At 39.5% G+C, this 23,861-nt stretch overlaps 1 protein-coding gene across 2 annotated transcripts; it reads right to left on the bottom strand.

Moving 5' to 3' along the window:
* Window positions 1-12,865: 12,865 nt before the first annotated feature.
* MAIP1 (matrix AAA peptidase interacting protein 1) lies at window positions 12,866-23,835 on the bottom strand. 2 transcript variants are annotated; one of them, XR_011144674.1, is made up of 5 exons: window positions 23,238-23,835; window positions 17,059-17,130; window positions 16,519-16,645; window positions 14,890-14,991; window positions 12,866-13,154 (listed from the first exon to the last, which is right to left on the bottom strand). XR_011144674.1 is itself a non-coding variant. In XM_068968303.1 (5 exons), exons 1-5 carry the CDS (start codon window positions 23,685-23,687, stop codon window positions 13,076-13,078), a joined length of 876 nt encoding a protein of 291 aa, XP_068824404.1. In that variant the 5' UTR covers window positions 23,688-23,835; the 3' UTR covers window positions 12,866-13,075. The 2 variants fall into 2 exon arrangements, 1 of the variants encoding a protein (XP_068824404.1); XM_068968303.1 differs by having other exon boundaries at window positions 14,890-15,037.
* Window positions 23,836-23,861: the final 26 nt, after the last annotated feature.

Genomic DNA, 23,861 nt, shown 5'->3' with positions numbered 1-23,861 from the left:
CTTTACCACTGAGCCACCTGGGAAGCCCCTCTGGCTCAGGTACTTCAGAATTTTTCCAATGGGAGTAGAAGAATTGACTCTGGAAGCAAGACTCATGAAGCGTAGAGGCCTCCTCCCTGAAACGTAAGTGGATCTCAGTGCTGAGTATGGAGAGAAACTCCTCTTATTTCAGAAGATTCCTGAGCCCTGGAAATGAACCAAGCATAACAAACACATGAAGTCAAAGGCAGTTGGAAAAGCTAGGCCCCTTCCTCCCCAAGGCCAGAATGATGGGCATCCTGGATGCTCTAAAATTTAGTCAATGCAATTCTGAAGACACCAAAGTCTCACCCTGATATAAATTATACACTGCCAAGTACTGCAGCTTGGGTCAGATTCCTGGGTCAGGAAGATCCCCTGGAGGAGGAAATGGTGACCCACTCCGTATTCTTGCCTGGAGAATTCCATGAACAGAGGAGCCTGGCGGGCTACCATCCATGGGGTTGCAAAAGTTGGACACGACTGAGTGACTAAACCACCACCAAGCACTGTAGCTAATGGTTTTGCTAGAACTGTGGTACATGTTTATGTCACTGGAAGAGATCGAAGGGCAAGAGGTGAGTCAGGACCAAAAAATTATTAAGTCTAAAGATTCTCTTGGAGATTAACTTCTTCCCTCCAGAGACAAGCCTTATAGACTGTCCGCCAGGTGTTTGCTTTTTTGTAGCATGAACACTTTGATGATCTGAGTCCATGGGCTACTTCTCAGAATAATGTTTTTAATAAAATAATAAAAAAGTACCAAGCAAACAATGATATCAAAAGATAGTTATTAAAATACCAACAAAGCAATCAATTTATGAAATGTGCTTTTTTCTCAATGTGTTAATCACAAGTTCTAGAAACAGGTCTTATAGCTACTGTAATTTTTTGAAATTAGGAGGAATTTAACCAATATTTCAAGATCTCTGCAGCAACTATAGAGAGTTTGACAAATTTCAGTGGTTTATTGTCTACGTTCATAATTGAAGAAATGCTAACTTTCAGTTGGGGTTAAGGGGAAATATACACATAGTTTTTTTTTTTTCCTTATCCAAGTTCACAGAATTCTCTTCCTAGGAGTTGGTGGACCCCATATTTCGCACCTCTATTCTGAGCAAACAGAATTCAAAGGTACCCAAATTGTGGTGGGGCTCTGCAGCAAGCACCAGCACCAATTCTGTTACCTTAGCAAAGGAGGCCCCCTGCTGGCCAAAACGCAGCTGCCATCCATCCTAAAACTCAATTGGCCGTGTAAGAAAACAATAGGTCAGTCAATTAATTCACTGACTCACATCAAGAAATGGAGCGCGCAAGGCTACTTGTCAGCCAGGCCCCGGGGTATTAATCAGTACAGATTTAAAAGTCCCATCTGGCTTAATGGGAAAGTGCTGAAGGTTTATGCTGTTGGTCATTAGCAGAAGTGGAGATGCCAGGCTGGACCGTTGTTTCTAAGGCGGCGTCTTTCTCCTCTCCCAGTCAACAACAAACACTGCAGATTGCTTAAAGGCTAGATTTCCCCAGGGGCTTGTCTGACCAGGGTATTTAAAGCCTGGTTTCAGTGCTTGGAGCTAAGGGCAAAGGAAGGAGAGGAGATATGAATGCAGGACTTAGGATGTGCCAGAAACCAGGATAAGAATTTTCACGTGTGCTATTACTGTCAATTCCTAAAGCAATCCTGCATGAACTTACTAGTATTATTTGAATGAATGAATGAATGAATGAATGGCTATGTGGTTTGGGGGGATGGGTAGCCCCTCTGACACCCAGTTTCTGCAGCCAGAGGCAAGGAGAGTCCCGCCCCAGGGTACCCACTACAGTTAGCACAGAGTTCTGGAGCCTGGTGTTAGGTTTGAGTCCTGGACTTCACACTAGCAGCATGAACTTAGACCATTTTATCAATCATCTGTGCCTCATTTTCCCTATCTGGGAAAGGAGGATAGTAACAGTACCTATTACAAGAGTTGTTGTAAAGATCAAATGTAAAACCCATAGAACAGTGCCTGATATCTGTAGATATTCAATAAATGACAGCTATTATTCCTCCGAGAAAATGTTGCCTCCTGAATACTAAAGCAACAACACAGCCATCAGCCTAAACCATCATTCCTCAATTAAAGGCAATTTTGTTCCCCAAGGAAGTTTTGGCCAAGTCTGTAGACATTTTTAGTTCTCACAACTAGGGACCATCTAATGGATAGAGGCCGGCAATATTGTTAAACATCCTACAATGCACAGGACAGGTCCCTCAACAAAAAATCAAGTGGCCTCAAATGTTAATATTGTCAAGGCTGAGAAACTCTGCCCTACTCTGAACACCAGGGAGGTGAAGAATAGTTTGCCAGGTATGATGAGGTGCTAGGTGGAAACTGGAAGCCCCCATGCTGCTGGAGGAGGGCCAGGCAATAACCAAGTACATAAACAGGAAACTATTAGATGACAATAAATGCTATGATAGAAGTAAAACAGTGGCAGAGAGTGATGGGGTTGAGCTCCTTAAAGTGGATGAGAACGTTTTCTTAGAGGCGGTGGCATTTAAACTGGACTTGAATGACAGGAAGTGACCAGACATCGAAGATCTAAGCAAAGAGCCTGGCTGGCAAAGGGACAGTTTTGCAAAGTTATCAAGGCAGCGACAACCGTGATGTGACTGAGGACAGAAAGAATGGGAAGTCAGAGAGCAGTGGTGGGGAGGGAATTCCAGTAAGAGACCACAGATTATTTCCTTTGGATAGTCCTACTTTCTGATATGCTTACTGTCTAGGAAAAAATATTGCCTCAAAGTATGTGACAATAACTAAAATATGTGATTTGCTATGAGATATAAATTTTAAGTAGGTTTTGAAACTGTTGTTCTTTCTTTTAGGAAGCAATAACGGGGAGTCTCTTCCCTAGCAACAAAGTAGTTAACAAGGTCAGTTACTGGATTTGGTTACTTCCGGTTTGAGAGAAACCATGTTGTGTCTTCCTGTTCTCTGTCGCTCAGGGCTTGTTCAGATGCAATGCCTTAAGAGGAAGTTTCAGAGGAGGGAGACCAGGACACAGTTCCATTCTGCTCCGTTGGAGCTTGTCAGTGGCCCCGAGTAGAATGCAATACTGCAAAGCATAGTTTGAGAATCAATTAGGCCAGGAGAGGAGGCAGGGAGAAGGTCTAGGCATCTTGCCAGCCTTGTCCATAGCTCTCCTGCCCGCACAATATCAGAGGCTAAGGAAAGGCCTGTAAAAGGAGTCAATTATCTAATTCTTCTTCTGGTTCTGGTGGATTTCTCATGTATTGCTGAGCCACAGTTGTGGTTTATTAAGCAAGTAAAGGAAGTAAATTTTGATAGAATGTCTAATAGACTGATTGGTTTATAAAAAGGAAGGGGGAGGAGTAGGCAGGAGGAGGTTTCTATTTTTGAAGATGGGATAAACTATACCCGGGATCCTCAGGGCAGGAATGTGTGTGTTTGGTGTAAATAGCAGGGATTGAGCCCCTCGAGGTCTGGACTTGTTGTTTGGAGCATCCTTAAACAGCTCTGGACTCAAAAGTCTTTTTCTGTGCTCTGTTACATTTAGTTTCACAACTTGCTGGCCTTGTTAGGATTTTTTACCAGACCTCAGTTAGAAAGCACACGGGCTCTTAAAGTTGATTCTCAGTGAAGCTGGCAAAGCAAGCCAGTCAGCTAATTACCAGAGTCCGCACTGGTTTATGACTCAAGTAACCCAATTTGGACAAATTTCTGATTGTCTTTTCCTCTTCCTTAATCTTAGGAACCCTAGTTTTATTCAGGGCAATAAATGATACCCAGCTAAAAGACTGTATTTCCCAGAAGCCATATGATTTCTGTATGGCCATATGGTTAACTCCTAGCCAATGAAATGAAGTGGCAGTGTTTTATGTAACCTCTTGGAAAGCATCTTAAAAGACAGGTGATGTATACACTTTGCTCATTCTTTCCCCCTATTCTGCCACCTGGAATGTGGATATGATGGTTGGAGCTCTACCAGCCATTGTGTGCTATGAGGACAGAGTCATACTCTAAGGAAAGCATGGTGACTAGAAAGAGACTAGATCTCCAAGGACTTTGTGCGGTTGGCATACTAGCCCAAAATATTCTGTCTCTGGACTTCTGTTATGTGTAAGAGAAAGCTGCTTCTATATTACTTATTTTTTATATGACTTTAAAGTTTTCATTTAATACAGTCAGAATTAATCCTAAATGGCCCACCAATATTTGCATAATGTACCCACATTGTGAGACTGAATGAACAAGATTAATACTTTCATAAAGTTGTATTTTATCTAAGCATTAATTAAAATTATCATTTTAAAACGATAAGCAATATATAATGAGATTGACATTATATAAACTCTTAGCTGACCAATTTTGATTTAATCTAAGGGGTATTTTAATTCACCTTGGCAGATCTCATCAAATGAAGAGAATTGAATTCAGGTGTTGTTGGCTTTTTTCATTTAAAACTGGTCTAAGACATCTGAAATCATTGGTGCACAGTAACAGAGAGAGTACCTCACCTTATGGGTCCTATAGCAGCGTATCACTGATTCTCAGTTTATATCATCAAAACATCTGGGATGTCTCTCTATCTCTTGAGCCTCCTGATCTCTCTGATGTAACAGTGTGTGCTGATGGCTTTACAGTAGCCCTCCCTGGGGCTAAAACAAGAGTAGATCCTCAAAGACAATGGTAATTGTTATTGCTTCTCACCAAATACTTCTCACACTCTTCCTTCCAGCCATTTGATAGAGTTGTACTTCCTGGCTCTCTGTGGTTGAGTATGTCTGAATTCTGGCCAGTGAATTGTATCACTTCCAAGTTTGGCATGTGAGACCCTTCACAGTTGTATTTTTCACTTGCCATAGTATCAGGTAGTGGCTGCCCATCAGCTGTGTCAAGGACAGGTAATGCCAACCGCTGAGCAGTGTCCCCAAGTGTCTCTTGTTGCACATGTAGTTTGAACAAGAAATATACCCTTTTTGTTTCAATCCACTGAGATCTGAAGATTGTTTCTGCAGCATAATCTATATTCTGATTAATGCATTACACCATCCAGAAAAAGATTCTGAGGATGGTAGTAATCACAGAGGAACTGAATGATATTATCTATGGTTCCAGCCATCAGAGAAGACATATGAGCAACAGTTCCTCTGAGTTGACTCATACATTTAACCCTTTTAACAAGTTCAAAAAACTTTTTTGTTGATAAGTTGCCTTAACATATCTAGCTACAAAAATCCATCAAAACCAAGCAATCCCAAAGAAAGGCAGTGCCAAAGAATGCTCAAACTACTGCACAATTGCACTCATCTCACATGCAAGTAAAGTAATGCTCAAAATTCTCCAAGCTAGGCTTCAGCAGTACGTGAACCGTGAACTTCCAAAGGTTCAGGCTGGTTTTAGAAAAGGCAGAGGAACCAGAGATCAAATTGCCAACATCTGCTGGATTGCTGAAAAAGCAAGAAAGTTCCAGAAAAACATCTATTTCTGCTTTATTGACTATGCCAAAACCTTTGACTGTGTGGATCACAATAAACTGTGGAAAATTCTGAAAGAGGTGGGAATACCAGACCACCTGACCTGCCTCTTGAGAAACCTGTATGCAGGTCAGGAAGCAACAGTTAGAACTGGACATGAAACAACAGACTGATTCCAAATAGGAGAAGGAGTATGTCAAGGCTGTATCGGAGAAGGCAATAGCAACCCACTCCAGTAGTCTTGCCTGGAAAATCCCATGGATGGAGATGCCTGGTAGGCTGCAGTCCATGGGGTCACAAAGAGTCTGACATGACTGAGTGACTTCACTTTCATTTATCAGTTTCATGCATTGGAGAAGGAAATGGCAACCCACTTCAGTGTTCTTGCCTGGATAATCCCAGGGATGGCGGAGCCTGGTGGGCTGCCGTCTGTGGGGTTGCACAGAGTCAGACATGACTGAAGTGACTTAGCAGCAGCAGCAAGGCTGTATATTGTCACCCTGCTTATTTAGCTTACATGCAGAGTACATCATGAGAAACGCTGGGCTGGATGAAGCACAGACTGGAATTAAGATTGCCTGGAGAAATTTCAATAACCTCAGATATGTAGATGATAACATCCTTATGGCAGAAAGTGAAGAAAAACTAAAGAGCCTCTTGATAAAAGTGAAAGAGGAGAGTGAGAAATTTGGCTTAAAGCTCAACATTCAGAAAACTTAAGATCATGGCATCTGGTCCCATCACTTCATGGCAAATAGATGGGGAAACAGTGGCTGACTTTATTTTTTGGGGTTCCAAAATCACTGCAGATGGTAACTGCAGCCATGAAATTAAAAGAGGCTTACTCCTTGGAAGGAAAGTTATGACCAACCTAGACAGCATATTGAAAAGCAGAGACATTACGTTGCCAAGAAAGGTCCGTCTAGTCAAGGCTATGTTTTTTCCAGTATTCATGTATGGATGTGAGAGTTGGACTATAAAGAAAGCTGAGCACCGAAGAATTGATGCTTTTGAACTGTGCTGTTGGAGAAGACTTTTGAGAGTCCCCTGGACTGCAAGGAGATCCAACCAGTCCATCCTAAAAGAGATCAGTGCTGGGTGTTCATTGGAAGGACTGATGTTGAAGCTAAAACTCCAATACTTTGGCCATCTACTGCGAAAAGCTGACTCATTTGAAAAGCCCCTGATGCTGGGAAAGGTTAAAGGTAGGAGAAGGGGACGACAGAGGATGAGATGGTTGATGGCATCACCAACTCGATGGACATGAGTTTGGGTAGACTCTGGGAGTTGGTGATGGACAGGGAGGCCTGGCATGCTGCGGTCCATGGAGTTGAAAAGAGTCAGACACAACTGAGCGACTGAACTGAACTGAACTGAACCCGAGCAATCCTATTTTTCAGTGACTTCAGGCCCTATCAAACTTACTGCAAGTTCTGCATTTACATTCCCCACATAACTGGCTCCACCGTGTGGTGTTCAGAAGAAATAACATTATAGGACTGTAAAAGCAAAGTCACATATCCAATAATACCATATATGCCTTGAGTGGGGACTGCACATGATAAAAAAAATTACATCTAGCTTACTAGGGCATTAAACCAAAAGTAAGAGGGAAAATGTTTCTGTCACATGAACCCGGAAATGCAGTAGTAGGGAGTAAGGCTTGATCATTTGTTATTCAATTATGTAAATAATATTTACTGAGCTCTACTATGCACCATAATTTATTATGGGCACCGGGGATACAGCAGTGGACAAGATAGAAGTTACTGCCTTAGTTGGAAGGGCAGACAATGGAACAAGTCAACAAAGTAATATTTACCACAATGTTGGATGTGATAAGTGCTATAAACTAAAGTAAATCTGAGTTAGGGCATAGAAAGTGATGCTGAGGGGTTCTTTTAAATAAGGTTGACAGAAATAAAGACAAACAATTCACATTTAGCTCTCCCAAAGTTCATTTAGACCATTTGAGTCACTCAGTCGTGTCCGACTCTTTGTGACCCCATGGACTACAGCATGGCAGGCTTCCCTGTTCATCACCAACTCCCAGAGCTTACTCAAACTCATGTCCATCGAGTCAGTGATGCCATACAACCATCTCATCCTCTGTCGTCCCCTTCTCCTCCTGCCCCCAATCCCTCCCAGCATCAGGGTCTTTTCCAATGAGTCAGTTCTTCTCATCAAGTGGCCGAAGTATTGGAGTTTCAGCTTTCAGCATCAGTCCTTCCAATGAATATTCAGGACTGATTTCCTTCAGGATTGACTGGTTGGATCTCTTTACAGTCCAAGGGATTCTCAAGAGTCTTCTCCAACATTACAGTTCAAAAGCATCAATTCTTCAGCGCTCAGCTTTCTTTATAGCCCAACTCTCACATCCATACATGACCACTGGAAAAACCATAGCCTTGACTAGATGGACCTTTGTTGGCAAAGTAATGTCTCTGCTTTTGAATATGCCATCTAGGTTGGTCATAGCTTTTCTTCCAAGGAGCAATCGTCTTTTAATTTCATGGCTGCTGTCACCATCTGCAGTGATTTTGGAGCCCCCCAAAATAAAGTCTCTCACCATTTTCATTGTTTTCCCAACTATTTGCCATGAAAGGATCAGAGCAGATGCCATGATCTTAGTTTTCTGAATGTTGAATTTTAAGCCAACTTTTTCACTCTCCTCTTTCATTTTCATCAAGAGGCTCTTTAGTTCTTCACTTTCTGCTATAAGGATGGTGTCATCTGCATATCTGAGGTTATTGAGATTTCTCCTGGCAATCTTGATTCCAGCTTGGGCTTCTTCCAGCCCAGCGTTTCTCATGATGTACTCTGCATATAAGTTAAGCAGGGTGACAATATACAGCCTTGATGTACTCCTTTTCCTACTTGGAACCAGTCTGTTGTTCCATGTCCAGTCCTAACTGTTGCTTCCTGACCTGCATACAGGTTTCTCAGGAGGCAGGTCAGGTGGTCTGGTATTCCCATCTCTTTCAGAATTTACCACAGTTTATTGTGACCCACACAGTCAATGGCTTTGGCATAGTCAATAAAGCAGATGTTTTTCTAGAACTGTCTTGCTTTTTTGATGATCCAACGGATGTTGGCAATTTAATCTCTGGTTCCTCTGCCTTTTCTAAAACCAGATTCAACATCTGGAAAGTTCACCGTTCATGTACTGTTGAAGCCTGGCTTGGAGAATTTTGAGCATTACTTTGCTAGCATGTGAGATGAGTGCAACTGTGCAGTACTTTGAACATTCTTTGGCATTGCCTTTCTTTAGGATTGGAATGAAAGCTGACCTTTTCCAGTCCTGTGGCCACTGCTGTTTTCCAATATATATATTATATATGTGTTATATTATGAAGTACAATCACTTATAATATATATGATCACTTACAGACATAAGAATCTAAGTCTTTAGCCCTAATTCCAAGTTATAGAAATGACACTATAATAAATCAATCAAACACATTCAGGATATGGCATATGGTATATGTTTACTATCCTAGACTCCTCAAAATTGAAATGTCATAAAAAAGGTGATTTCCTAAAAATTTTAAGTAGACTTAAGACATAATAACCAAATACAATGTGTGAATCTTGACTCTCAGTTCAAAAAGATAATATAAGACAATTGGTAGAATTTTAAATTTTGTTTTAAATATTAGATATATGGAATTATTGCTAATGTTCTTATTTAGGGGGGAATGCATGTTGAAATATTTAGGAGTAAAGTGTTTAAAGTCTGAAATTTACTTTCAAATGGTTTAGATAAAAACTGTGTATGTATGTGTGTAAAAGAGAGAAAAGGAAAAAGAGATGACAAAATGTTAACATTTGATTAATCTAAGGCAAAAGTATATAGTTGTGTATCATAAACTCCTAGAGAAACCATAGTGGGTAATCTCCTTGACACTGGTCTTGGGAAAGATTTTTTTGGATATGACACTAAAGCAAAGGCAACAAAAGCAAAAATTAAGTGGGACTACAACAAAAATCCTTCTGTGCAGTAAAGGAAACAATCACCAAAGTGCAACTTGTGGAATGGGAGAAAATATTTGTCAACCACACATCTGACAGGGGTTTAATATTCAAAATATACAGAATCCATACAGCTCAACACTGAAAACAAAACAAACCCAAATAACTCAATTTAAAACTGGGCAAAGGATCCGAACAGACATTTTTTTTCAAGAAAAGATACATAAGTGGCCAACACGTACTAGAAAAAGTGCACTATGTCACTAATCAGGTAAACTCAAAGATAAAAGCCTGACACCTGTGAGGATGTTTATCACCAGAAAGTCAAAAGGTAACAAACTGGCGAGAATGTGAAGAAAAGAGAACACTTGTGTACTGCTGGTGGGAATATAAATTGGTACAGCCATTATGGAAAATAGAGTTCCTCACGAAATTAAAAATAGAACTAACATATGATGGAGCAATCCACCTCTGGATACATATATCCAAGGAAGATGAAAATGAAATCCTTATTCAAAATGATATCTGTACTTCCATGTTCATTGCAGCATTATTCACAGTAAGTAATCAAGATATGGAAACGAATTAAATGTCTGTTAATAGATGAATGAAGATATGGTGTATATATATATATGTGTGTGTGTGTAGTATATTTATATAATGGAATATTGTTCAGCCTTAAAAAGAGAAGGAAATCCTGTCATGTGCTACAATCTGAATAAATATTATGCTATGTGAAATAACCAAAGAAAGACAAATACGTCCTGATATCAGTGATATGTAGAATTCCATCACACCCACCCCGCTCCCCACCCCCAAAAACACGTTGAACTCACCGGGAACAGCTGGATTGTAGCATCTGTAAGGATAAAAGCTAGTAAGATCAAGACAAAAACCTTAGAATCCCTACCGTACAACCTTAAATGACCAAAATCTTTGATTAAACAACCCAACACAATAGGGATAGATCAGCTATATTCAATAACACCGACAGGAGAATTTACTGGGATAGCAGATCTGCCCATTTACTTCATCTGTATCTAACATAGTTTGTAACGAAAAATTTAAAGATTGCTCAGACCAAAAGTGACCCAGTGCATCCAGCCGTCCAAACATCTCCAGGAAGCCAGACACACAAGTAAAGCAATGTTGCATCAAGTTGGCCTTCAGCTAAATATCCCCAACTAACTTCAGTCAACACTACATGGAGCAGACAAACCAAGCCAAACCCTGCCCAAGTGTATGAGTAAAGTAACTGCTGTTATTTTTAAGTGACTCAATTTTGGGTTTGTTAACTGGTAATAAATAACTTTTAGCATTACTTCAGTCAGCTTTGAGAGTGTCCTTGCATTCTGCCCCAAGAATGTTTCAGGCTACTCTTGTCTTCTGTATACAACTGGAAGTGCCCCCAATGCCTGGCTCCTTTTATTGAGAAAACATACACAAAGACCATAGTTTAAGTATCAAGATTTTTTTTGAAGAAATGAAACATTACAGTCACATTTTACGCCCTTCCTCCCCAGACAGTTGCCACTATCATGCATTTAGTGCCTTATTAATCTCTTGCATTTTAGAAAAGTTTTACAATTTATATATATTTTCACAAATAATAAGTAACGCTGTACTTCATTGATTCTAAGTCAAACATTTTTAAAACCATTGGAGATATATCTTACAACAGATAGTGTAACTGGCAAGTGATACTGTAACTGGTTGCATTTTTCTTTTTTAGTAGTATGTGCCTTTAAAAATTTTTTTATTTTGCATTGGGATATAGCTGATTAATAATGTTATGACTGTTTCAGGTGAATAGCAAAGGGACTCAGTCATACAAACACATGTATCCATTCTCCCACAAACTCCTCTCCCATCCAGGCTGCCAATCATGTGCCTTATTGATCTTATTTTCTATTTCACCTAACATTAAACATAGATAAGCTGCTTTATACTTTATAAAAATTTAATCATTTGAGTTTATTTTTCTGCAAATTACTCTTGCTAAATATTTTAGCAAGCTTTAAGTATAATTTGCATTAAAATATATAATTTACATATAATAAAATGTACCCATTTTAAGTCCACAGTTTGATGAGTCATGATAGCTGTATAAAGCTAATTTTCCATTATTGAGCTATAAGCATTATTTATATATTCCAAATACAGGCCCTCTGTCAAATAATATGTATTAAAAATAGTTTTCCTCAACCTGTGACTTGATTTTTCATTTCCTTGCTGCTGTCTTTCAAAGAGCAGAAGTATTAATTTTAATTAATTTCAATTAATAATTTTTTTTCACAATTCACTGTCTAAAAAATATTTCTCTATCCCAAGACAGTAATTTATGTTTCTTTTCAGAATTTCTAGAGTATTAGCTTTTGTTAAATCTATGATCCATTTCACAATCCAAATTTTGTATTAAAATTATGTATCGTGTAAGGCAAAAGATGAGGTTATTTACTATTTGAATATATTTTCATTCTATGTTAAGACTCTTCTCATTAAACCACCATGGCGCCTTTGTTAAAATCAATTGTGCAATATGCTTGGGTCCATTTTCAAATCTATTCTGTCCACTAGCCCCTAACATTTCTTTTAAAACAGGTCTTCCGGCGACAAATTCTATCATCTTTTCCTTGTCTGAAAGTCTTTTCTCACCTTTTCTGAAGGATATATTTCCTGAATATGGAATTCCAGGTCAACAGGTATATTTCTTTCTTTCAAAGATACCATGCCAAGGCCTCTAACTTGCAGAGTTTAAGGAAAGAAATACAGTCACTCTCTGTATGGAATGTGGTTGTTTTTTTCTTCTCCAGCTGCTTTTCTAGTTTTCTCTAGTTTTCAACACTTTGATTATGATGTACTTTAGTTTTCTTCATGTGTGTCCCTGATGGCTGAATTTCTTGGATCTCTGGGTTTATAATTTTCATAATTAGGAAAACTTTCAGACGTTGTTGTTTACATTGTTTTTGTCTCCCTTATCCCATCTTCTAGGAGTACAAATACAAGTATGTTAGAAAGACTTGATGTTATTTCATAGGGGACTAAGGCACTGTTCTATTTCTCTTTTCTCTTTGTGCTTTAGTAAGGTTCACTGATTTTTAGTTCTGCAGTGACCCATCTGCTGTAATTCTATCTGTTCTTTCTCACCTAGCTAGTGAACAAAGAGGTAATCAAATAGCAGCAGTGATTTTTAAAAAATAAATCTTCCACATACTTGAATTATTGGTATAAGTGTATTAACCACAAATAAAATATTTCAGGACTATGAATTTAGAAATGTGTAGTTTTTTCAATATTTTCTTTACTGCCTGTAAAATTAGTTTGTGTATATATACATATACATGTAACATGAGAAATGACACTGAATATGACACCAGTGATGGGCTGTTGTAATTTTTTTTACTTTGACTTTTACAGAAAGTGATGACAGTCTATGGAAAATGCTTTATTGTATCATGCTTATTTACTACAAGGAGCATTTTACAATAATACAAAAGTAATCCACAAACTTGATTAAGTGAAGATCAACTGATCTGAAAATTTTTTCTTCCTTAGTCTTTCACAGTAATTGCCAAAAGTTCAATAAGCTGATTTTTCCAAGAACAATTATTCTAATAACTTTGGGTGTTCAATCCGTGCAATGGTCCAGTCAGGCTTTACTCCTTGTGTAAACTCTCTCTGAAATCTAAGGAAACATTATAAACAATGTGTATCCTGTATTAGTTCAAAAACTTCCTGGATCACTATGTAATTTGCAAGTATATAGTTGAGGCAGTTTTTAGCAAAAAGCTAACAGATAATGGTAAATAAAAATCAAAAGTTTAATCTACCAATTTGATCACAAAAAATATCCCCCCCAAAATTAGAAGTGCATTCTCAACTGAGTATTTTTAATAGACAGATCTATATACACTCCAATATCTGCCAGTCCGTGAGAGAAACGTGTTATTCTGCTAAGTACTAGCTATAATATACGCCTAATATGAGGAGAAAAAAACTGGACTACGGTGATAAAACAGCACTTCCATGGAAGTTGGTTATGTGATTAGATTTACTCACAGCTGGCACTAAGTTCATTCTTGAAAACAGCAGTCTTTATGATCTGCCTGTGATCTTAGTAGGGACTATCAGAACAACCAGAGGTTAGTGTTGATTATAGTGTTCTAAATGATGTCTTTAAAAAGAGGCAATTCAGTAGATTTAAATTAAATAAGTATTTAAATATATAGAATATTTTGGGCAATTAGAAATAAAGCAAAATTCCACACAGGAAAAAAGAAATGAAAAAAAAAAAAAAGCACATTTCCTTCAAGAAGTGAAAAAATGAAGATATAATTCTCTTTACCTTAGTGAAACAGGATACATTTTCTTTCTTAGGTCATTTGGGGGTTTTGTTCATTGTTTTAAAGCCAATCTGTATAACTTTGATGACATAAAAGTATTCTTTTAAACAGATATTAAAGTATATCTCCACTAACTCTCTTGAACTGTTCACTGTTCCGAATTTTATTCACACAATAATACACTACAGTGTCTCATTTAAATAGGTTGCTAACCTCCCATTAGACAGTACCTCCTTAAGGGCAGGAACCCTTCTGTGTCTAAACTCCCACCAGAGTACCTGGTAAAGAGGAGATGGTCAATAATTATCTAGTGAGTGGATGGTCCATGTGCCAATTACAGCATATTTTATTCTCCAAAGACGGTCATAACCACATTTCACATGCTCTTCTGCAATGTGACCTTGCTGCTGCCCCATGAAGAGGTGGAGTATCTCCATGTCCTTCACTGTGCAGATCCTGTGACTGTTTGGACCAGAAACCATGCAGAAGTGATGCTTCCAATCCTGGACATAGCCCTTTACTAGAGGGCTATGTCTAGCATCTTCTGTCTTTTGGAAGCCAACCACCATGTAAAACACGTGACTATCTTAACACCTCCACAAGCCCAAGCTACAAAGAGAGGCCTTGGAGAATGAGACATTATATGGAGAAGCCAAGGAGCATCCTGGTGCTGCCCTGTGAGTGAGGAAGCCCGTTGTGGAAATGAATCCCTGGCTCCTGCCATCCCAGTTGATGGCAGGTAAAGCAGAGAAAACCCCACAGCTGAGCCTTTCCAAAATTCCAGAGCAGTAGAAGAGTAGGCAAAATGAATGGCTGTTTGTTGTCACCGAGTTTTGGAATGGTTTGTAATGTAGCAATAGACAGCTGAAACACTGTTCAATTAAGTTCAGGAATATTACCGCTTCCTAATTTCTGAACACTCCTGTTTCGTGGCCAGTGTGTCTTTATAACTATCTCTCTTCACAGATACTTGTCAAATTTCAATTTTTTCTTCCTAAAGCTCCCTTTAGTTTTCATATCTGCATACTACCTTCCATTTCCTAAAGAAAGGAAACAATAAAATGTGATTAGACTTACTCATAGCTTGCACTAAGAAGTTGTTTAGTTTCCACATTCTGATCCCCCAACTTAACCTGGAACACACGGGCTCCACTTATGGCTTCACTGGGGATGTTGGCACTGGTTAGATACCAAAAGCACATCAGGATGTTAACAAACTTCCTTCCTTAGAGAAAAAACATACACACATACAGATACAAATCACAATAATCTATCATCCTTATATCCAAAATGAAATTAGCAATTGGTAGTAATTATAGCCATTACAGATCAAATTTTGTGCTCATTCTAACTTAAGGTACCTGTGTTGACACCTTTTATTTTTAGAAAATTCTCTTGGGGTTTACGACGTATTTGCCTCCCTCTCTGTAACCCATTATAAGAGCTACTCTTTACTGAGCAGGTACTTATTTCCCAAGCGTACTATGTGGATTCTTTTCCATTTGTGGGATTTTCTAAAATTATGATAACAGGTATCTACTGTCAAGACAAAAAACAGTAGAGGGATAAACACATTTTTTTGGTGCTAACTTAACCCCAACTGCCAGAAAGAAAAACACTTCTATTCTACTCTAATTCACTTTATATGCCCAGTGATTGAGTGTCCTGTGCAAAAACCAGGCAGTGACCATGATGCCAAGATGCAATTTGAAATACTAGGGAGAAGAAAATGTTTATCACTAAAAGTACCTTTCTGAATGTTTCAAATTAACAGGTATGTGAAAATATTTTCACTATTAAAGAGTTCTCAAGCAGAACTGCGTTGGCAACTGTGAGAGCAAAGGCTAGATTTCCTATATGCCTAGCATATAATACATATGTGTATATTTGTAGAAGGAATAAGTAAGTCACTGAGTTTTCAGGAATGCTATTGCGAAAACAGGACAAGGAAAAGAACACGATAAACGCCAAAGTTCCTTTCAATTATTTTTATCATCTCCAAATAAATCCAATTGGGAGTTCTGAGTTACTGTTACTCTTAAAACAGTCTTTAGCTAACAGTATTTACTTTTTCTTTTACTTTTTACTTCTACTTAACATACAGCTGGACACTTAAAATACTGAATTGTTTCCTTTAAGTTAGGAAATCTGAAACACAAATATTTTCATTTTGACATAGGAGCAGCTTGTCTTGGGCGATTTTCATTAACAAGTGACAATGTTCTCTTCTATGAATTAAACAGCATTAGGGAAAAGTTCTTTTTTTAAAATTAATCTTTTTATTTTGTAACGGGGTATAGCTGATTAACAAACAATGTTGTGACAGTTTCAGGTGAACAGCAAAGGGACTCACCCACACATATACATGTATCCATTCTCCCCCAGACACTCCTCCCATCCAGGCTGCCACATAACACTGAGTAGAGTTCCAGGTGCTATACAGTAGGACATTGTTGGTTATCCCATTTTAAAAACAGCAATGTGTTCATGACCATCCCAAACTTCTAGATAGAAAGGCATTCAAAACTATTACCATACCCCAAGTCTTCCAGAGCAAGGTCTTTAAAGAATGAATAAATTATTTTCTCTGTAGTTCTATAAATATCCACTTGTACCAACAAAATGCCACTATTCCATGATCTTTCACTAGTTTAGCTCATCTGGACAACCGTGGGCGACTTAAAATTGACTGTGCTCCAGGCTTACCTTTCTCATCATAGTAAATGGAGATGTCTCCTGTTGATGTGTATACAATTTCATCTATGTCAGCAGCAAGCGCATGTTTATGGTTGTCAGGTAGTGAAGTAACCTTTTCTTTCAATACACGTAGAGTCTAAGTATGGAAAAAGCAAACCAGAGTTCACTCGTATTGTCAAAAGCTTTTCAAAAAGCAGAGTGAATTCTTCATGGAATGTATTTTGTAAAACTATTTTTAAATTTACAGCTGTACGTATTCACTTTCAAAAGCAAGGCTGAGAGGCATCTGATTCTTTAGTTAGATAACTCCTAATAGAACATTCTATGTAAGAATTAAAAGATATCATATTCACTTATGCCTTAAGTAGCAAGTCATTCTATGCTTTTTAAGACCCCGAGTACTCCAAAGGCAAGATAGAGGGACTGTACTTTGGGTGATGGTACATGTTATTCTAAAGCATAAATAAGAACAATGCATATCATTCTAATGAAAGAAAATAATACACGTTAATATTGATTTTTTATAAGGAAAATTAAAGTATACTTTACCTCTTTGGCCACAAGTTCTTCCAATAGATCAAACTTACACTGTGACAGCAATTTGGACACATGAGCAAAAGCCTTAAAAAGAAAAGTGGGGGAAAGGGAAGGGTGGTGATTATTATTTTAAGATACCATGCGAAATACCATACAATGTACAATCCTCATACTTCAATGGCTAAGTAAAACAAAGACTATTTTATGATAAAGGCAATAAACATTGTCAACACTAGGATATTGATGGTTAGGCATGACTCCTTCAAAGTTGGTTGACTTTTCTTATATTGCCTTTCCACACACACAGTAGTAAGTGGGCAGACTGCTAATGATGTATCCACTCCAAGGACCTGAGAAAAGATAGTGTGTGGTGTACATACTAGGTTCTCAATAAAGAAATCTTCTATATAGTCCCTTTTAAAATAATGATGAAGTAATCAGCCATCCTGACTTGTCATTTGATCCTCCTCTGAATCCTGAATACATAGCAGCACAACCTAAGTCTGTACCTAAGTACTAAGCAGTACAATCTAAGTACTGGGACTCTGGAGATCTGGGCTGCAGTTGAACCTCAATGAGGTAGAATAGTGAAAGTGAAAGTGTTAGCCGCTCAGTCCTATCCAACTCTTTGTGATTTCATGGACTGTAGACGGCCAGGCTCCTCTGTCCGTAGAATTCTCCAGGCAAGAATACAGGAGTGGACTGCCATTCCCTTCTCCAGGGGATCATCCTGACTCAGGGACTGAATGTGGGTCTCCCGCATTGTGGGCAGATTCTTTACAGTTTGAGCTAACTCTTCAGACAGGTCTAAGACAGATATGGCATTGGTAAAGTGGGAGAAAAGATGATGAGTTCGCACAATCTAATGGAGTAGACCTCAACTTTGAAGTACAAGATCCCACTTTAAAGTGGGAGATAGTCAACTGCAATCCTCCACACTACTAGCAATGAGGAATGGAGCTGTGCATTAAGACTCTACCTGTTTTCAAGGAGCTTCCTGTCTACCTGAGGAGAGAGCCGAAAAAATGGACAAATCCAAGGATTATGATAGGAATAAGAACAAGATGATTTTGGGAGAATACAGGTGAGAACTTACACTATCTGGGCGGACAATAAGGGGGCTTCCTAAAGGAAGAACCATCTAAGAAGAAATTTGAAGAACTAGCAAGAGAAAGAGGATGCAAAGGTGTGTCAGACAGACAACTCTCATAACTGTTACGGGCTGGATTGGGTTTTCCAAATTCATACACTGAAGCCCTAACTCCCAGTACCTCAGAAGGTAACTATATTTGGAGACAGGGCTTTTAAACAGGTGATAATGTCAAATGAGGGTGGGCCCTAGTCCAATTTGACTGGTGCGCTTACAAGAGGAAATATGGACACACACGGAGATAACAGGGCCACAAGAGCACAGAGGGGAAAAAAAAAAACATGCACGGACACAGAAAGAAAATGATCATCTACAAGCAAAGGACAGAAGCCAAAGAAGCAGCCAAACTTGCCAACACCTTGTTCTTGGACTTTCAGCTTCCAGAAATGCAAGAAAATAGTTTTATGGTTTAAGCAACCCAGAATGAGGTATTTGGTTATGGCAGCCCTAACAACAATGGTCAGGAATAAACAGTTACAACTGGACATGGAAAAACAGACTGTTTCCAAATAGGAAAAGCAACACATCAAGGCTGTATACTGTCACCCTGCTTATTCAACTTACATGCAGAGTACATCATGCGAAATGCTGGGCCGGATGAAGCACAAGCTGGAGTTAAGACTGCCCAGAGAAATTTCAATAGCCTCAGATATGCAGATGACACTACCCTTATAGCAGAAAGTGAAGAAGAACTAAACAGCCTCTCAATGAAAGTGAAGGAGGAGAGTGAAAAAGTTAAAATTCAACATTCAGCAAACTAAGATCATGGCAACTGGTCCCATCACTTCATGGCAAATAGATGGGGAAACAATGAAAACAGTGAGACTTTACTTTGGGGGGGGCTCCAAAATCACTGAGGATGGTGACTGCAGCCATGAAATTAAAAGGCTTGCTCCTTGGAAATAAAGTTATGATCAACCTAGACAGCACATTAAAAAGCAGAGACATTCCTTTGTCAACAAAGGTCCATCTAGTCAAAGCTATGGTGTTTCCACTAGTCATGTATGGATGTGAGAGTTGGACTATAAAGAAAGCTGAGCACCAAAGAATTGATGCTTGTGAACTGCGGTGTTGGAGAAGTCTCTTGAGAGTCCCTTGGACTGCAAGGAGATCTAACCAGTCCATCCTAAAGGACCTAAGTCCTAGGTGTTCATTGGAAGGACTGATGCTGAAGCTGAAACTCCAATACTTTGGTCACCTCATGCAAAGAGTTGATCATTGGAAAAGACCCTGATGCTAGGAGGGATTGAGGACAGGAGGAGAAGGGGACGACAGAGTATGAGATGGCTGGATGGCATCACTGAATTGATGGACATGAGTTTGAGTGAACTCTGGGAGTTGGTGATGGACAGGGAGGCCTGGTATGTTGTGATTCACGGGGTCACAAAGAGTTGGACACTGAACTGAACAGACATCACAATCATGTTGAAATCCAGCCATGATACTCTAGTTTCTGTGGCCAATGATCAAACCTTAGCAAATTATCCTGGAAGGTAATAATGTCCCATTAGGAGGCTGCCCTGATAAAGATATAAGATTAAGATATAAAGATAAAGATATAGGATATAAGATTTCTTAACCTAACAAGGGGCTTCCCTGCTGGCTTAGTGGTAAAGAATCCACCTGTAATGCAGGAGCCACAAGAGGTACGGGTTTGATCCCTGGGTTGGGAAGATTCCTGGAGTAGGGCATGGCAACCCACTCCAGTAATCTTGCCTGTAGAATCCCCATGGACAGAGAAGCCTGGAGAGTTACAGTTCATAGGGTCACAAAAGTCACACACGACTGAAGTGACTTAGCACGCATACACGCAACATCAACAGGCTTGTGGGAAATAGCTTTCTCTTTCATAGAAAAGGCCAAAATATATAAAGATATTAGAAAACAAACAGTAAGTGGTTAATGTGGTTTGATGGCAGTAACAGGGATAGTATCATATGTACTTATCAATGGAAGTAAAGTTTGTGGGGCTAATAAAGCTGTTTAAGGACTGTCTATCATTGGACCACCTATTCCTCTGGCTCTCATGATGAATAAAAGCTTGCCTCAGTTCAGTTCAGTTCAGTCGCTCAGTCGTGTCTGACTCTCTGCGACCCCATGAATCACAGCACGCCAGGCCTCCCTGTCCATCACCAACTCCCGGAGTTCACTCAGACTCACGTCCATCAAGTCAGTGATACCATCCAGCCATCTCATCCTCTGTCATCCCCTTCTCCTCCTGCCCCCAATCCCTCCCAGCATCAGAGTCTTTTCCAATGAGTCAAATCTTTGCATGAGGTGGCCAAAGTACTGAAGTTTCAGCTTTAGCATCATTCCTTCCAAAGAACACCCAGGACTGATCTTTAGAATGGACTGGTTGGATCTCCCTGCAGTCCAAGGGACTCTCAAGAGTCTTCTCCAACACCACAGTTCAAAAGCATCAATTCTTCAGCACTTAGCCTTCTTCACAGTCCAACTCTCACATCCATACACGACCACTGGAAAAACCATAGCCTTGACTAGACAGACCTTAGTTAGCAAAGTAATGTCTCTGCTTTTCAATATGCTATCTAGGTTGGTCATAACTTTTCTTCCAAGGAGTAAGCGTCCTTTAATTTCATGGCTGAATCACCATCTGCAGTGATTTTGGAGCCCAAAAAAATAGAGTCTGACACTGTTTCCACTGTTTCCCCATCTATTTCCCATGAAGTGATGGGACCAGAGGCCATGATCTTCATTTTCTGAATGTTGAGCTTTAAGCCAACTTTTTCGCTCTCCACTTTCACTTTCATCAAGAGGCTTTTTAGTTCCTCTTCACTTTCTGCCATAAGGATGGTGTCATTTGCATATCTGAGGTTATTGATATTTCTCCTGACAATCTTGATTCCAGCTTGTGTTTCTTCCAGTCCAGTATTCTTCATGATGTACTCTGCATAGAAGTTAAATAAGCAGGGTGACAATATACAGCCTTGACATACTCCTTTTCCTATTTGGAACCAGTCTGTTGTTCCATGTCCAGTTCTGTTGCTTCCTGACCTGCATATAGATTTCTCAAGAGGCAGGTCAGGTGGTCTGGTATTCCCATCTCTCTCAGAATTTTCCAGTTTATTGTGATCCACAGAGTCAAAGGCTTTGGCATAGTCAACAAAGCAGAAATAGATGTTTTTCTGGAACTCTCTTGCTTTTTCAATGATCCAGCGGAGGTTGGCAATTTGATCTCTGGTTCCTCTGCCTTTTCTAAAACCAGCTTGAACATCAGGAAGTTCACAGTTCATGTATTGCTGAAGCCCGGCTTGGAGAATTTTGAGCATTACTTTACTAGTATGTGAGATGAGTGCAATTGTGTGGTAGTTAGATTGGTTTAAAATAAGCTACAGGCTATACTGTATAACACAGGGAATATAGCCAATACTTTTAACTATAAATGGAGTGTAATCTTTAAAACTTGTGAATCACTACATTGTATATCTGTAACAGTATTATAATTATACTTTGAGAAAAAAACTTTAAATTATAAAATGTTTTTAAAAAGCTTGCCTCGGTTATACTCAACCATGTCAATTTCTAGTAACTCTGGAGAACCAAGAATGCTTGTAGAATGGGTCACAGAACAATGTACCTGAGCAATTGCTAGCTATGCATTCTTGAGTTTATCATTTGACCTTTTTAGACTTGATTTTTATCATCTGTAAAAGGTAATTAGACTAGAATAAAAAGCATGAATGTGTCTTTCATGTTCCATGACTGAAAAAGAAAAATGTTAATGAACATGATCTAACTGACAGCTTGATATTCACATCCAAGATAATATTCTATAGTTGGGAGGTTAAAGGGCAAGTTGAGCTCATGAGAGTAGAGAATCTAGCCAATGTTTATGCACCAGATTATTCCCAAGCCCTAGAATTACATCTATGCAAAAGAAGGAAGAGTTGCCTTATGAGATCTAGGTAGGAAGACTTTTCAGCCATGTCCTTTTAAACTGTAGGTGTTAAAAACTGGTTTGTTTGATCTGAAAGGTTATGTTAAGCAACCACTGGTTTAATGGAATCTCTAAATATTTGCCATGGATGACCTAACATTGTTTTTGGAAATCAGAATGGCTAAATGCACAAAAATTGACTTAGATGAGGCAAGACTGCATACAGACTGGCTGATGAATGGGTACAATACTACTTAATAGCAAGGATGGGGGCTAAAACAGCTCACAGCTGGAGGACCTTTAGGATCAAAGAGTGACTAAAAAGTGTTCCATGCTACTTTGTGGTCAAAGGAAGTAGGGAGTTAGGCTTGATTCCTGTTCTGTCTATGGGGGGATGACTTCCATTCCTTATTGACACATAAATGAGCAGGAGGTAGACAAGCTCACAAGTCATCTGCAGGAATCCTGAAGGACAGTAGCATCATGGTCATTTACCTCTGCACAAACAAAAGATTTTGAGAACTGACAGGAACTGAGGTTTATCCCTTATAATGCTATTAACTATGCTTGCTCTTTGCTTTTAAATTTTTTTGTAAAAACACAGATTAGTCAAGAATTGACTCAGGGAAGCAAAAAGCACGAGTTAATATTGACACTGATTATATAAAGTTGAAAACATTCAATTTATAACTGACAGATCACATAAATAAGTATAAATGGCTGTTTATATAAATAAACTGAAAAAAACTAGAAGTAAATATATCAATGCCAGCATATAATCAGTATCGTATTTTTCATTCTGCAGAAAAATCACATTTCAGAAGAAATAAAGCCATGGAGCTTTTAAGTGACAAAAATAGGCTTTGAATCCATTTCTATCTGATTCAAAACCTGCAGAGGGCAGAAAAAGTAATTAAGGGACTTCAAATTGGTGTCTCCATCAATCCCCTATCCCTCGGAGACCGTGCAAACAGAAGCAGCAGCTTAATTTACAGCAAGTGGCCGGAGGGCTCTGTATTTGAGTCACTACCCACATTTGATCATTTGAGACCCAGTTGAAACCTCATCGCTAAACACGTTTGCGTATCTCAACTGCTGAATTCATGAGAGGTGGATAGGTTACTCCTAGAGAAATAAACCAACCTGCTTCGCTCCTTCTGAGAACTCTGTAATGCTGAACTCTTGGTCGAAATAGGCCCAGATAAGGAAGGAGTAAATTCGAGTCCGAACCCAGTTGATGGGGTTGGAGAACCCCAGAATGATCATTTTGGTTTTCTGACGCTGCTGGGGTTGCTCCTCGGTGCTGTAGGTTCGCCGGGGGCAAGAAGGGAAAGTGGGGAGGGTTGAGGCGACTTCCAGGGGGCCGAGCAAGGGACGCTGAGGATACCGAGCAGACAGGGCCAAGGCCGCGGAGGCCCAAGAGACTCGAGGAAATGGGGCTGCTCCCGAGCCGAGGCGGCGGCGGCAGAAGCAGCAAAGTCCAGACAATGGGCGCTTCACCTCGGCTGAACCAAGAGTCCGGAGCCGGGCAGCGCAGCCCGGTAGAGGCCGAGAAAGTAGCAAGCGGGGTAAAAGACGAACGGCCAGCGCCATTTTTGTGACCTTTCACCCCTGTGCTTGCCTGTGCATCTTGGAAAGTAAGTCGTGTGAAACCACCCCAGCGAGGTTCGGAGAAAGACTTGGAGAGTCGAGCTGGCCTGTTGCTGCCACCTCTGGTGAATTCGCCCCTTCTCTGCTCTCCATCATAAGCCTGTCGGCCCCGAGCCC

The sequence above is a fragment of the Capricornis sumatraensis genome, chromosome 3 (genome assembly GCF_032405125.1).
Source record: "Capricornis sumatraensis isolate serow.1 chromosome 3, serow.2, whole genome shotgun sequence".
NCBI classification, from domain to species: domain Eukaryota; kingdom Metazoa; phylum Chordata; class Mammalia; order Artiodactyla; family Bovidae; genus Capricornis; species Capricornis sumatraensis.
This window is presented reverse-complemented; position numbering and strand designations above follow the sequence as displayed.

Bases quoted from the DNA above. Each gene is read 5' to 3' on its own strand.
- MAIP1 (XM_068968303.1), bottom strand. From the start codon at position 23,687: ATGGCGCTGGCCGTTCGTCTTTTACCCCGCTTGCTACTTTCTCGGCCT. The intron at 15,038-16,518 runs GTAAGCCTGGAG...TTTTTCTCTAAG, and splicing joins CATTTACTATGATGAGAAAG to GAAGGAAGTTTGTTAACATC. The intron at 13,155-14,889 runs GTAAGTCTAATC...ATGTTTCCTTAG, and splicing joins CTTCTTAGTGCAAGCTATGA to ATTTCAGAGAGAGTTTACAC.